Source organism: Heptranchias perlo, chromosome 4, assembly GCF_035084215.1.
Source record: "Heptranchias perlo isolate sHepPer1 chromosome 4, sHepPer1.hap1, whole genome shotgun sequence".
Lineage (NCBI taxonomy): Eukaryota > Metazoa > Chordata > Chondrichthyes > Hexanchiformes > Hexanchidae > Heptranchias > Heptranchias perlo.
In genome coordinates, this window is record NC_090328.1 from 100,543,090 (window position 1) to 100,558,585 (window position 15,496).

General features: G+C 44.6%; 2 protein-coding genes across 3 annotated transcripts in view; both read right to left on the minus strand.

Moving 5' to 3' along the window:
- The window catches only part of LOC137321153 (beta-1,4-galactosyltransferase 1-like), a 100,448-nt gene extending 97,409 nt beyond the window's left edge, over nt 1-3,039 (minus strand). For both annotated transcript variants that reach the window (XM_067983401.1, XM_067983402.1), the window contains exon 1: nt 2,601-3,039. In XM_067983401.1, the coding sequence (XP_067839502.1) occupies nt 2,601-2,883 (283 nt within the window). In that variant the 5' untranslated portion in view covers nt 2,884-3,039. The remainder of the gene's footprint in view (nt 1-2,600) is intronic.
- Nucleotides 3,040-9,075: 6,036 nt separating this feature from the next.
- Nucleotides 9,076-15,496, minus strand: part of leprotl1 (leptin receptor overlapping transcript like 1) — a 31,338-nt gene continuing 24,917 nt past the window's right edge. The window contains exon 4 of the mRNA XM_067982248.1: nt 9,076-9,969. Within this exon, the coding sequence (XP_067838349.1) occupies nt 9,853-9,969 (117 nt within the window). The 3' untranslated portion in view covers nt 9,076-9,852. The remainder of the gene's footprint in view (nt 9,970-15,496) is intronic.

Below are 15,496 nucleotides of genomic sequence, written 5' to 3' on the forward strand. Positions count from 1 at the left end.
CAGTTTTGATCAGGCTGTACTTTTCAACACAGGGTACTGCAGTGTCTACTGGACAATGCATGTCAGTAATTACTGGCATTATACCAGAAACAGTGAAAAACCTGCCAAATCCACCACACTCTCCACCCCAAACCCCACTGAGTACAACTTTCCTGAATTGTCTCCCTTGAATCAAAATCCACTCCTCCACTTTGCAAAATAGATGTTCCAGGAAAAAGTTACAGACCTGGTTTCACCAACCTCTTCTATTGAACACACTTAGAAATTTACTTGCTCTTGTTCCAAAAGTGCATTATGCCATACTATGGGCAGAAATTTAACAACTTTCATGTAACACCCACAAAGTAGAAACACGTCCTAAAGCACTTCACAGGGATGTAATCAGAAGAAAAATGGGTGCCAAGCTGGGAGGGGGGTTGGCGGGGGAAGAGGAGGAGGGGTGGCGGGGGAGGAGAGGAGGGGATAAGCGACAGGCAGTGATAAGCAACAGGAAGGACAGGTTGAAAAGGAGGAGGATGCAGAGATGGGATAGGGAGGTTTAGAGAAGGAATTCCAGAGTAAGGTGCCCAGCCACCAATGATGGAGCAATGAGTGAGGGGGGAGATGCACAAGAGGCATGTCAGAGGAATGGAGAGCTCTGGGACAGGTTATATGGCTGGAAGAAATTACAGTTACACTATAGGGACTATTAGGAAGAGTATAAAATTAGAGGAATTATAGAAAATTGGATTAAAAACTGACTGGAAGGGAGGAAATTGTTCCAGTGCAGCTACAACACTGACATCCACCAGACAATGTGTAAAATAGAAAATGGGGAAGTGTGAGGTTATTCACGATGGTAGGAAGAATAGAAAAACAGAATATTTTTTAAATGGTGAGAAACTATTAAATGTTGCTGTTCAGAGGGATTTGGGTGCCCTTGTACACAAAACACAGAAAGTTAACATGCAGGTAGAGCAAACAGTTAGGGAGGCAAATGGTATGCTGGCTTTTATTGCAAGGGGGTTGGAGTACAAGAGTAAGGATGTCTTGCTACAATTATATAGGGCTCTGGTGAGACCACACCTGGAGTACTGGGTACAGTTTTGGTCTCCTTATCTAAGGAAGGATATATTTGCTTTAGAGGGGATGCAATGAAGGTTCACTAGATTGATTCCTGGGATGAGAGGTTTGACCTATGAGGAGAAATTGAGTAGAATGGGCCTATACTCTCTTCAGTTTAGAAGAATGAGTGGTGATCTCATTGAAATGTATAAAATTCTTAAGAGGGCTTGACAGGGTAAACGCTGAGAGGCTGCTTCCCCTGGCTGGAGAGCCTAGAACTAGGGGGCATAGTCTCAGGGTAATGGGTCGGCCATTTAGGACCGAGATGAGGAAAAATTTCTTCACTCAGAGGGTTGTGAATCTTTGGAATTCTCTACCTCAGAGGGCTACAGATGCTCAGTCATTGAGTTTATTCAAGACTGAGATCGATAAGATTTTTGGACACTAAGGGAATCAAGGGGTATGGGAATAGTGCAGGAAAGTGCAGTTGAGGTAGATGTTCAGCCATGATCTTATTGAATGGCAGAGCAGGCTCGAAGGGCCGTATGGTCTACTCCTGCTCCTATTTATGTTCTTAGAACAGATATGTCCAGCCCACAAAAAGCAGGACAAATCCAACCAGGCCAATCTACATCATCTTACTACCAATCATCAGCAAGGTGATGGCATGAGCAGAGGCTCCTTCCATCAAGACAACATTTGACACTCTGGCACCAAGGAATCCCAGTAAAACTGAAGTCAAAGGTCTGTTTCTGGGTTATAATTTTAATTCTACAATTTAATGATTTGATACTCCCCAGTCACATGGGTCCTTCCCACCCACCCCCTAGCCCCTCCACAGTGACCTAGGGTCCCCCACCACACCCAGCCCCCTCCACAGTGACCTAGGGTCCCCCACCACACCCAGCCCCCTCCACAGTCACCTAGGGTCCCCCACCACACCCAGCCCCCTCCACAGTGACCTAGGGTCCCCCACCACACCCAGCCCCCTCCACGGTCACCTAGGGTCCCCCACCACACCCAGCCCCCTCCACGGTCACCTAGGGTCCCCCACCACACCCAGCCCCCTCCACGGTCACCTAGGGTCCCCCACCACACCCAGCCCCCTCCACAGTGACCGAGGGTCCCCCACCACACCCAGCCCCCTCCACGGTCACCTAGGGTCCCCCACCACACCCAGCCCCCTCCACAGTGACCGAGGGTCCCCCACCACACCCAGCCCCCTCCACAGTGACCGAGGGTCCCCCACCACACCCAGCCCCCTCCACAGTGACCGAGGGTCCCCCACCACACCCAGCCCCCTCCACGGTCACCTAGGGTCCCCCACCACACCCAGCCCCCTCCACAGTGACCGAGGGTCCCCCACCACACCCAGCCCCCTCCACAGTGACCGAGGGTCCCCCACCACACCCAGCCCCCTCCACAGTGACCGAGGGTCCCCCACCACACCCAGCCCCCTCCAGTTATATAGGATCCCCCTCTCTCCTCTCCTCCCACTCAGTCACGGCCCAGTACTCATTCCCATTCCCTCTCCCTCCTATCCCCGGGTCACTTACCAAGGTGCGGCGATGTCTCCGGACACGGCTGGAGCGGCCTGGTGTCGGTGGGGCCTGTGGAGGTGTGGGGGACTGTGGAATTGGGGGCGACGAACATGTCGTGCCTCTCGGGCCCGAGGAAACCGCCGATCTTCCGCACCATCTGCGCGGTGTAGACGTGCATGTCGAAGTAATAGATCAGAGTGATGGTGAGTTGCAAAGCGCTCAGTACCATCACCGCCAGGCACGTCACTTGAAGCCGGCGGCCGGGCATCGGCGAGCCCGCCGCCACGGACCTGCGCATGGCCGCGCACCTCCCCGCCGCCCGGCACCGCCGTCTTCACTGAGAAGCTCAAGGCCGCTCTTCTCGCTCGGCCTCGCTCTCTGTGTCAGAGTGGACCCCGCTACAGACGGTCGATTTTGTCCTTTCACCGTAAACTCTCTCTGCTTCCCCACCCGCCAAACTCGACTTTTGTCAGAGGGAGGGGCTAATCGGCGTCATCGGCCATGGGGGAAGGGGCTAAGAGACGTCATCGTTCCTGGGGGTGGGGCTAATCGGCGTCATCGGCCCTGGGGGAGGGGCTAATCGGAGCCATCGGCCCTGGGGGAGGGGCTAATCGGCGTCATCGGCCCTGGGGGAGGGGCTAATCGGAGCCAGTGCCCTGGGGGAGGGGCTAATCGGAGCCATCGGCCCTGGGGGAGGGGCTAATCGGAGCCATAGCCCTCGGGGAGGGGCTAATCGGCGTCATCGGCCCTGGGGGAGGGGCTAATCGGAGCCAGTGCCCTGGGGGAGGGGCTAATCGGAGCCATCGGCCCTGGGGGAGGGGCTAATCGGCGCCATAGCCCTCGGGGAGGGGCTAATCCTCAACCGGGAATTTCCCACCACTGTAGTTGACAGGACCCTTGACCAGGTCTGTCCTCTTTCCCGCACTTCTGCCCTTATCCCTCCCTCCCAGAACCATGATGGGGTCCCCCTTGTCCTCACCTTCCACCCCACCAACCTCCACATTCAACATATCATCCTCCGCCATTTTCGCCACCTCCAGCGCGATCCCACCACCAAAAACATCTCGCCCTCCCCTCCCAGCATTCCGAAAGGACCGCTCCCTCTGCGACACTCTGGTCCACTCTTCCATCACCCCCAACACCTGCTCTCCTCCCCATGGCACCTTCCCGTGCGAGCGCAGGAGATGCAACACCTGCCCTTTCACCTCCTCCCTTCCCACCGTTCAGGGCCCCAAACACTCCTTCCAGGTGAAACAGCGATTTACTTGTACTTCTTTCAATTTAGTATACTGTATTCGCTGCTCATAATGCAGTCTCTTCTACATTGGGGAGACCGAACGCAGATTGGGTGATCGCTTTGCTGAACACCTCTGCTCAGTCTGCAAGCGTGACCCTGACCTACCGGTCGCTTGCCATTTTAATTCTCCGTCCCATTTTGACCTCTCTGTCCTCGGCCTCTTACACTGTTCTAATGAAGCTCAACGGAAGCTTGAGGAACAGCACCTCATATTTCGATTAGGCACTTTACAACCTTCTGGACTCAACATTGATTTAAAAAACTTTAGATCAGAACCACCGCTCCCTTTTTTTCGGACAGCAAGTGCTGCTAATGGTTCTGATGTTGCCATTTACAGCTCCTCTAGGCCCATCTTTTGTTTTACTTGTCCCATTACCACCCTCCTTGCCTTGCATCATCATCCCTTTTGGCCTTTCCTCCCTCTTCCCCCTTCCCCTTGGCTCTGAGTTTGCTTACAAACTGTTTAATCTTCAACTTTTTCCAGTTCTGACGAAGGGTCATTAACCTAAAACTTTAACTCTGTTTCTTTCTCCACAGATGCTGTCTGACTTGCTGAGGATTTCCGGCATTTTCTGTTTTTATTTCAGATTTCCAGTATCCACAGTATTTTGCTTTTAATTGAGGGGCTAATCAGAGCCACTGCCCTGGGGGAAGGGGCTAATCAGAGCCACCGCCCTGCGGGAAGGGGCTAATCAGAGCCACCGCTCTGGGGGAAGGGGCTAATCAAAGCCATGGACCGGTCTTTCGGATAAGACATTAAACTGAGGCCCTGTCTGCCCTCTCAAGTGGATGTAAAAGATTCCATGGCACTACTTGACACACAAGGGAGTTCTTCCCCGTGGCCTATAGCCCTTTCTTTAATAGTGCTATCACATGACACCTATTTTCCAAGAACGTGCTCACTGACATTCAGTTAGGGTCTTACCAGAACCACTCAGCTTCAGATCTCATTGCATTCTTGATCCAGACATAGACAAAAGAGTTGAATGCCAGAGCAAAGGTGAGAGTAGCTCATGCCAGGAATCATAGGAACAGGAGTAGGCCATTCAGCCCCTCGTGCCTGCTCCGCCATTTGATAAGATCATGGCTGATCTGTGATCTAACTCCATATACCTGCCTTTGGCCCATCTCCCTTAATACTGTTGGTTGCCAAAAAGCTATCTATCTCAGATTTAAATTTAGCAATTGAGCTAGTATCAATTGCTGTTTGCGGAAGAGAGTTCCAAACTTCTACCACCCTTTGTGCGTAGAAATGTTTTCTAATCTCACTCCTGAAAGGTCTGGCTCTAATTTTTAGACTGTGCCCCCTACTCCTAAAATCCCCAACCAGCAGAAATAGTTTCTCTCTATCCACCCTATCTGTTCCCCTTAATATCTTATAAATTTCGATCAGATCACCCCTTAACCTTCGAAATTCTAGAGAATACAACCCCAATTCAGTGAACCTTTGTTGCACCCCCTCTAAGTCAAGTATATCCTTCCTTAGGTAAGGAGACCAAAACTGTACACAGTACTCCAGGTGTGGTCTCACCAGAGCCCTATATAATTGCAGCAAGACATCCTTACTCTTATACTCCAACCCCCTTGCAATAAAGGCTAACATACAATTTGCCTTCCTAATTGCTTGCTGTACCTGCATGTTAAGGAGTCCTAGAAAAACTGAGGTCAATAGGGGACAAAAGGAAAACTCTCCAGTGACTAGAGTCAAATGCACCACTATCGCAGAGTTGACAATCAATATTTCAAAGGTCACCATCGATCAGAAGCTTAACTTGACCAGCCATATCAACACAGCTGCAATAGCAGAGCAGAGGTTGGGTAGTCTGTAATGAATGGCTCATCTCCTGACCCTCACAGCTTATTCACCAAAAGTAGGAGACAGTGAGGAGGATAGTAAGCAGTCTTCAGGAGGTCATCAGACAGACTGGTGAATTGGGCAGACAAAATTTAATGCAGAGAAGTGTGAAGTGATGCATTTTGGACGGAAAAATGAGGAGAGGCAATATAAACTAAATGGTACAATTTTAAAGGGGATACAGGAACAGAGACCTGGAGGTGCACATACACAAATCTTTGAAAGTGGCAAGACAAATTGACAATGCTGTTAAAAAAAGCATATGGGATACTTGGCTTTATAAATAGGGGCATAGAGTACAAAAGCAATGAAGTTATGGTAAACCTTTATAAATGACTGGTTAGGCCTCAGCTAGTGTATTGTGTCCAATTCTGGGCACCACACTTTAGGAAGTATGTCAAGGCCTTGCAGAGGGTGCAGAGATTTACCAGAAGGGTACCAGGGATGCAGAACTTCAGTTATGTGGAGAGACTGGAGAAGCTGGGATTGTTCTCCTTAGAGCAGAGGTTAAGGGGAGATTTAATTGAGGTGCTCAAAATTATGAAGGCTTTTTGATAGAGTAAATATAGAGAAACTGTTTCCACTGGCAGGAGGGTTGGTAACCAGAGGACATACATTGGCAAAAGAACCAGGGGGGAGATGAGAATTTTTTTACGCAGCGAGTTGTTATGATCTGGAATGCACTGCCTGAAAGGGTGGTGGAAGCAGATTCAGTGGTAACTTTCAAAAGGGATTTCAATATATACTTGAAAAGGAAACACTTGCAGGGCTATGGGGAAAGAGCAGGGAGGAGTGACTAATTGTGCTGGCTCTTTCAGAGAGCCAGCACAGCAATGATGCACCAAATGGCCTCCTTCGTACTGTATCATTCTATGAATCGATCTGCAAGGCTCGAGTCAGGAGTGCGATGGAACGCTCAACACCTACTTGGATGGCTGCAGTTGCAACAACACTCAAGAATCCCAACATCATTCAAGGCAGGGCAGTCCACTTGATTGTTGTCCCGCCACTAGACTCAATATGCATTCCCTTCATTCATCTGTGCATTTTGGCTGCAGTATGTACTGCACACGTCACCAAGGTTTATTCAACAACACATCCCTCCTCTGCGACCCCTACCTCCGAGAAGGACAAGAACAGCAATATCGCGGGATCACCATCATCTCCAAGTCACACATCTTCCTGATTTAGGCAACCAGGGTCCTTCATTCATCGTCGTTTGATCAGTCCCCTGGAACTCCCTACCCAACACCAGCACAGCGGCACCATCACCACAAGGACTGCAGTGATTCAAGGAGAAGGGCCACCACCATCTTCTCAGGGTAACTAGGACAATTAATGTGGTCTTGTGAATGAAATACCCAGTTACTTCATTCTCAGGATGTGGGCATCGTTGGCAAGATAGTGGATGGGGTGCCGATCAAGTGGACTGCTTTGTGCTGGATGGCACGGGCACCGCGCACCCAGTCACAGCCACCGGGGAGAACGCACCCAGTCACAGCCACCGGGGAGAACGCACCCAGTCACCGCCACCGGGGAGAACGCACCCAGTCACCGCCACCGGGGAGAACGCACCCAGTCACCGCCACCGGGGAGAACGCACCCAGTCACCGCCACCGGGGAGAACGCACCCAGTCACCGCCACCGGGGAGAACGCACCCAGTCACCGCCACCGGGGAGAACGCACCCAGTCACAGCCACAGGGGATAAAATCTGTCATGTGGCAAATAATTTCCAACAGCAAAACTACAGAAAAGTTATGGGTGACGTGTTAAATTACTGAATTTACAAGGATGCTTGCGAGAATTAAATAAAATTTGTTAAACTCTGCCATCAGTTCTGATAAAATATAGATTTACCCCACGTAAGGGAAGGAGACTTTTGGTATCAATATGTTAATACAGAGTCTCAAGACTTTAGTCTGTACTGGTAAATGGAAACTACATATTAACATCACTACGTAAAAAAATGCATTTCCAGATCTGACACAAATTGATTACATTTGTAATGACACAGTGGCAGATACTTCAGTTCTAAATCAATATAAGCTCGTGCAGGTATATTAAAAAAAATCTTTCCTGTTTACAGAGATTCTGCAGCCTTGTAAATACATACTATTTTTCAGGGTAAGTAAGTACATTAGGTTAATTAGGTTCAAAAATATTTTCTATGTAAAATTTACATTTCACAAAATTGAATTCAGTAAAGCTTCATTGTATTTCAGAAGATCTCAAGTTTGTACTGTTAAATCATCTTTTCAATCCTAATAAAACCTTTGCTTTGTTGCTTTGACATAAAACCAGATTACACTTTGATGGATGACTGTCTTGCTTCACTGCAGATTAATATTATAGCTTTTGTAGAAACCATCTCAGATATCCCATGATCTTCTTTTACAAAGTGATCGTTGAGATGCTTCATTTGTTCTCAAAAGGCAGATATGATAGCACTATTGATTAACCATCCCTCCCATCACCTTCCCACCTCCAGGACACGCTGGTAGCAACACAGGAAGCAGAATGTTAATCACAGTACAGAGCGCATAGAACTAAAAACAATTGGTTCCGTAAAATCAGACCTTTGTTTAAAAATGAAGTATGAATCACACAAAGCTTTTTTGAAATGTTCGACTCCAACTTTGGCTAACAGAGCTAAACTGGCTCTCTTTCCTCCTCCATTTCATTGGTCAGAGCAAACCTGGAGTCGGTGGTTGGTTTTGGTCAACACGTCACAAAAGAGATGGGCATTCTTTGGAAAAGGTATGAGGAACAGCAGTAAGACTTATCCTAAGTGTAAAGAGAATGAGTTATGGGGAAAGGTCAGACCCTAAACTCTACAGTCTAAAAGGAAAAAGTCATCAAAGTATATAAAATATTAAATGGTATAAACAGAAACCCAAAAAGTAAGACAGAGTGTAGGACTAGGGAATATAAATTTAAATTAATGAAAAGTAAATTTAGAATATATCTAAGGAAGAGCATTTTTACCCAGAGGGAGAAATTTTGTAATAACCTGGAAATGAGGTTAGAAACAGACAGTTAGGACATATAAAAAACACATGAATGCTGAAATGAGAAAGTTAGGGTACTAGGGGACTGAGCTTCGATGGGATAGTCAGGGAACTAGAGGGATGAGCTTCGAAGGGAGACTAGAGGAATTGGCCTAGAGGGGTGTATTGGAGGGATGAGCTTTAATTCTTAAGTTCAGGTTGTAGAAGGATTGGCTTTGAAGGCTGAGTTAGGGTACTAGAGGGATGGACTTCGATGGATGTCCTTTTCCTGTCTTGACATTTATATTCTTACAATTTTACTAAAGTGTTGTAATAATTTCAGGACACATTTTAAACACAGCAACACAAAAGATTTAAGATGCATAGAACACAAGCCACACAAACATCATGAACTGAGTACAATTTTTAAAAATATATATCTGCAGCTTTACTGGACACTCTAATCAACTCTTCCTTTTGTAAATATGCTGAAAATGACGGCAAGACAAAAATAAATTATCCACCAATTGTAAAGTCATCACAATGCATAGGATTCACTTTTCTGACTTTATGCTGATCTTTTACATAAAAATGAACACAGTAAAGCCCAATTATAATACAGCATGCAATACTGGACCCAACTTTACAATACGGCACTAAAATATTACTGAACACACAAAAGCCAGTTTTTGTGTAAACTGGAACACAAAGGGCAGTAAATACTTTGATTTAAAGAGAATAAATCCCTTTTGTTAGTTTATAAAAGCTTTGTCAAAGCTAACAGAAAAAAATATTAAATCAAAGCAAACAGTTGATTCTTCAATAGTGTTTCCTACAAAGTTGCAGCTAATTTTGCCCAATTCTTTGAAGACAGTGATCAATGTTGCAGCAATAGAGATTATTAAATCAAACTTTGTCTCTTGATGTGTAGATAATGTTTAGGCTAACAAAAAAGGATGCAGTCTCTTACAAATGTACATTTGTGCAGACTGACAAATATCAGTGAAAAGATTCCGTCACCTCTGGTGTCAGACAGCAGTTGACATTATTGCACAAACAGTTTGTTCTTGGATGGATTCTGCAGTGCAACATACGCTCCCTCAGTATCCGTTGGCATGTGTACCTCTCACCACCGCTGCCAGCTGAAGTCATCGTTAGTGCCAAAAACCACAAAAAATCCCAGAATAGTTGCAAAGACAATGATATTGCCTGTTAGCACCAGAGAACATGCTCCCCATTGAATCTGAAATTAAAAAAAACACTAATTTAAAAATAAATACTATCATACACCAGTAACTAAAATATCCAAACTGGATACAAAATTTCAACTGTGGCCTAAGGTCATGTAATGATCAACATTACCTCATTGGTTTTGTATTTGAAACACAAAACCAAAGATTCAATTTGCCTTTTTAAAGTTCTTATCTACTTGTGCTGCTACCTTTAGTAACCTGTACATTCACACACCAAGATCTGTATGGTCCTTTAGTCCATTTAAAATCTTACCATTTAAAGTTATTTCCTTTCCGTACTCTTACTTCCAATTTCTCTACACTGAACTGCATCTGCTATCTATTTGCCCATTCTGTTCGCTTATCTATCTCCTTCTGCAGTCTTTAGCATTCACATTTCCTTGTACTTTGGGTATTGGGATACTGTGAGATTTTATATTCACATTTCCGCATATTGCGGGTATTGGGATATTGCACATTTTCTGCATATTCTGCATATTAAGGTGCTGTAAGGGATTTAGCATTCACATTTCCTATATAATGCGAATACTAGAGTTCAATGTAGGATTTAGAATTTGTATTTCCTACATATTGTGGGATCAAGCCTAGAACATAAACTAAAGGTTTCTTACAGAGCTTATAAGAAATAATGAACATAGTTTAAGAAGGGGAAGAACATAGTGAACAAATCTTCTGAACAATTTTAAGGATCTTACATATTGAAGGAGACAATGGAATTCCTAATATAGTTTACTTTACTTTCAAAAGCTTTTGATAAAGTTCTGTATATACAACCTCTAATTAAAGTGAATGGGACTGGACATGAATAAGGAAAAAAAACCAAAAAATTATGAAAATCTGAAATAAAAATAAAAATTGACATTCAGTTAGCATTTGTAAAGTGAAGAGACAGGTTAACATTTCAGATATAACCTTTTGTCAGAACTGTGTGTGAATTTGGTAAAAGATAGCAAACAGTGCTAGCAAGAGGCATTTCACCAGCCTGGGAGCACATGTCAAGTGTTCTAACATTTTATCTGTTTGCCTATTTGCATAAAGGACTAACATCCACCTGCAAAGTCATGCTTGCACTTCCTGTTTTAGTGTTATCGACAAATTTGACATTCCTGCAGTTGGTTTTATAATATTTACATGAATAAGTAGACAGAATTTATACTGACAAATGCAAAGTGGTGCACATTGGGCAACGTAAGTGGATACATATGTACAATATGAACAGAACAGAATTAATATAAGGTGACTCAGAAAGCACTATGATTAATAGTGGACACACCTAGGGCAATATCTAGACAATGTAGTGAAGTCATTAAGATAGCTAAAAACAATGCAAGGAGATATAGCAGACTTGCAGTACAAATCCAATGGAACAATTTTGAGGCTGCACTGGTCAGCCCATACAAAATCATGTACAGATCTGGTCACCATGCTACAAAAGGAATATACCAAAGTTTGAAACATCTTGTTTTTCTTCTAAATGTAAACTCGATCTGTATAGTCCTGAGAAAGATGGCTAAGGATGGGAGAATGCATTAAATATATCTACCTATCTATAAACAATACATTAAAAATCTTGGATCTGCATGCACTTCCTGTCAATTTATTTTCATTATAAATTCCTATGCCCACATTTATAATTGAAACTGCCTATGTAAACTTGTCACACTGTAAGTACACTCTCTGCCAGCAGAGGTGCTGCACCTTGTATTACAAGTTTAGGAACCTGCCTTAGATATTCTCTTGGGTACAGTGGTGTTAGTCACTCCCGTAAATGGTCTGAGCATCTTACATTTACAGGTGTACCAGTACTGCCCAATATCTAACTATATGATAGCGTAACCCAGGGGGTGTAATGACAAATATCCAGTTCAGCTTTCAAGTGGATACTGTGTCTTTTGCATGTGCCTCTCCAATCTGCTCAAAGGCGGACCAAGACAACACCTGGTAAGACAAGGCCAGACATTGAACTGCTATATTTCACAGCAAGTGAATATACAGAGCAACAGTTACAATTGGGCTAACTTGGTTCAATTGGTTCAGCTTGTCTTTGCGTAATAACAAAATAATGAACACACTACGCTTTCCCAAATCAGTGTTTTCCATGACCTAAATAAAGTAACCCGTAACTACCGTCCTGGATTGTCCTCCTGAGTTTGACCAAAGCCTACCTTGCGGCTTTCTGTTTAAAACCTGACTTGACTACATGGCCTTTGCTGGAACTGTCTGACTGCCTGTATTTTTGTCTCTATTTATACGTATGGCCTACTCCTGCTCCTATTTCTTATGTTCTCTCTGTTTTCACAGCTGGGAGGGGTATATGCAAGACAACCCTGCTGAGCACCCAAGACCAAAGACTTCCCAGCACAATTGATGAGATTTTTCTTGATTACAGAGAAAAACTAACAATTGCTTGTTTACAGTCTTGGGGGAAATTTACATTTTAACCGCCTTTCATCAAAGTGTTTGAGGTAACTCTTGTTCCAAATCCTTTTTTAAAAAGTCCCGAGACATGACATCGCAATTGAAGAATATACTTGGTCCTGATTCCCCAGGTAGAAAGTAGCTCCAGGGCAGATGTCCTTGAGTGATGAGGAGAAACTCATCTCTCTTTCTGGTGCACAGAGTCTACTATGGTGGACCCAGCAGATATGCTAAGTTTTACAACTGAGACAGCACAGCAGCAAAGCCACATGGCTAGCTGAGGTCATCGGTACGAGTGCACCAGAAACCGTGGGCAACCCATTACAGCTGACTTTATCTCCAGCCGTCTCAAAAGACTTGCATTTATATAGCGCCTTTCACGACCTCAGGACATCCCAAAGTGCTTTACAGCCAGTGACGTACTTTTGAAGTGTAGTCACGATTGCAATGTAGCCAATTTGTACACAGCAAGGTCCCACAAACAGCAGTGTGATTATGACCAGATAATCTGTTTTAGTGATGTTGGTTGAGGAATAAATATTGGCCAGGACACTGGGGAGAACTCCCCTGCTCTTCTTTGAAATAGTGGCATGGGATCTTTTACCTAAGAGGGCAGACAGGGGTCAATGAGAAACTACTTAGGACTTATGAAAAGAAGCAATGTTGATTGGCCAGTCAGGAGAACCTACCAATAAAAAAGGTGAACCAATCAATTTACTCAAAACAGTTTGAAAAAAAATTGTCTGCCATTTCTTCCCCTCAGTAACTGGAATGTCTAATGTCCAAAATAAGGTTTTAAATAAAATAAAAACATCAAACAATGCAATCTGTCACAATAAGCTGTTTAAATTTAGCCATTCAATTGCCATCAGTATGTTTTAATACTGTCATTAATGTTTTTACAGGAAAGCATCAGCCTCTCCCAAAAGCCTGGACTTGGACTTGATGTTTTTGCCCGAAGCTCCGACACTTACAAATTAAGTGGACAAGTGAATGCTGGAGGACAGTAATTGGTGGGTACAAACATTTTGGGGAAGATAGTGAGTTTGGGAGTAGGCAGTAGTTGAGGAGTTAAGTTAGCAGTATGTAGGGTAGGCATTCAGCACAGTTGACACTCAGGGGAAGTGAACAGTTGGTAGCTGAACAGTGCAGAGGTAGTGGGCACCAGTGTGGGGTGCAGAGCATTTTCATTTGCACCTAGATACATAATCACAGCTGTGATTAATCAGAATGCGTACATTTGCTAAATATTAACAAAACACAGGTAATAGTAATAAAAGCCATTATGTTTACCTGAAAAACTTTCAAAATCAATTAATTTGAGTTTTTTGTCTGGAAGAGGAAAAAAACCTAATTTGACAGCACAAGACACAGTTTCTCTCTTTGAACTATGTTTCATCTCTGAAGTAAAACTAAATCATTTGATAATGAAAATCTGAATCCTTACTTAAAGAAAGCTTTTAAAATTAATTCTGGAACTTTTTTTGGCTGATTCGCAATGGTCAGTCTAGCTGCCAGTCGTGAAAATTCCAGAATTTTCCTAAAATAAGCATTGCTCACCTCTGCTAAAAGTTCTAAAGTTAATGATTTATGTTGCCATCAAATTTTTATACAAATAAAACTTTCCCACTATACTGCAAGGGTGCGGGCACACAGGCATTCTCGTGCAAATAAAAATTAAGGACTTAATGGTTTGAATATGAAACTTAACTTGAATAAAGCTGCTAAAATGTATGCCCCAGCTAGTATTCAAATAATTTGAAAAAAAAATTAGAAGTACTGTTACAGCACAAGAAAAGAGAGGCTTCAAGCTATACAGAGAATTGTCTTGACATAGGCTAGGAAATTCTCTGCTCTGCACTCAGTCAGACTAGAGTATCCAGGGAATTACATGCAAAGAACGATTATAGAATCATAGAAGTTTACAACATGGAAACAGGCCCTTCAGCCCAACATGTCCATGTCGCCCAGTTTATACCACTAAGCTAGTCCCAATTGCCTGCACGTGGCCCATATCCCTCTATACCCATCTTACCCATGTAACTGTCCAAATGCTTTTTAAAAGACAAAATTGTACCCGCCTCTACTACTGCCTCTGGCAGCTCGTTCCAGACACTCACCACCCTTTGAGTGAAAAAATTGCCCCTCTGGACCCTTTTGTATCTCTCCCCTCTCACCTTAAATCTATGCCCCCTCGTTATAGACTCCCCTACCTTTGGGAAAAGATTTTGACTATCGACCTTATCTATGCCCCTCATTATTTTATAGACTTCTATAAGATCACCCCTAAACCTCCTACTCTCCAGGGAAAAAAGTCTCAGTCCATCCAACCTCTCCCTATAAGTCAAACCATCAAGTCCCAGTAGCATCCTAGTAATTCCTGTGGCCTTCGTCATAGTGGGAAAGGTTACAGGTGGAGCGAGGAGTGCACGTCACCAGTGAAAGAATTTGAAAACAGGTTTGTGATATCACCCCAGAAACAATGAACTGTTTGGTTTCGACAGGTGAATATATAAATACAAGCTACAAAAACCAGTTTTTTTTATTTGTTCATGGTATATGGGCGTCGCTGGCGAGGCCGGCATTTATTGCCCATCCCTAATTGCCCTTGAGAAGGTGGTGGTGAGCCGCCTTCTTGAACCGCTGCAGTCCATGTGGTGAAGGTTCTCCCACAGTGCTGTTAGGAAGGGAGTTGTAGGATTTTGACCCAGCGACGACGAAGGAACGGCGATATATTTCCAAGTCGGGATGGTGTGTGACTTGGAGGGGAACGTGCAGGTGGTGTTGTTCCCATGCACCTGCTGCTCTTGTCCTTCTAGGTGGTAGAGGTCGCGGGTTTGGGAGGTGCTGTCGAAGAAGGCTTGGCGAGTTGCTGCAGTGCATCCTGTGGATGGTACCCACTGCAGCCACTGTGCACCGGTGGTGAAGGGAGTGAATGTTTAGGGTGGTGGATGGGGTGCCAATCAAGCGGGCTGCTTTATCTTGGATGGTGTCGAGCTTCTTGAGTGTTGTTGGAGCTGCACTCATCCAGGCAAGTGGAGAGTATTCCATCACACTCATGACTCGTGCCTTGTAGATGGTGGAAAAGCTTTGGGGAGT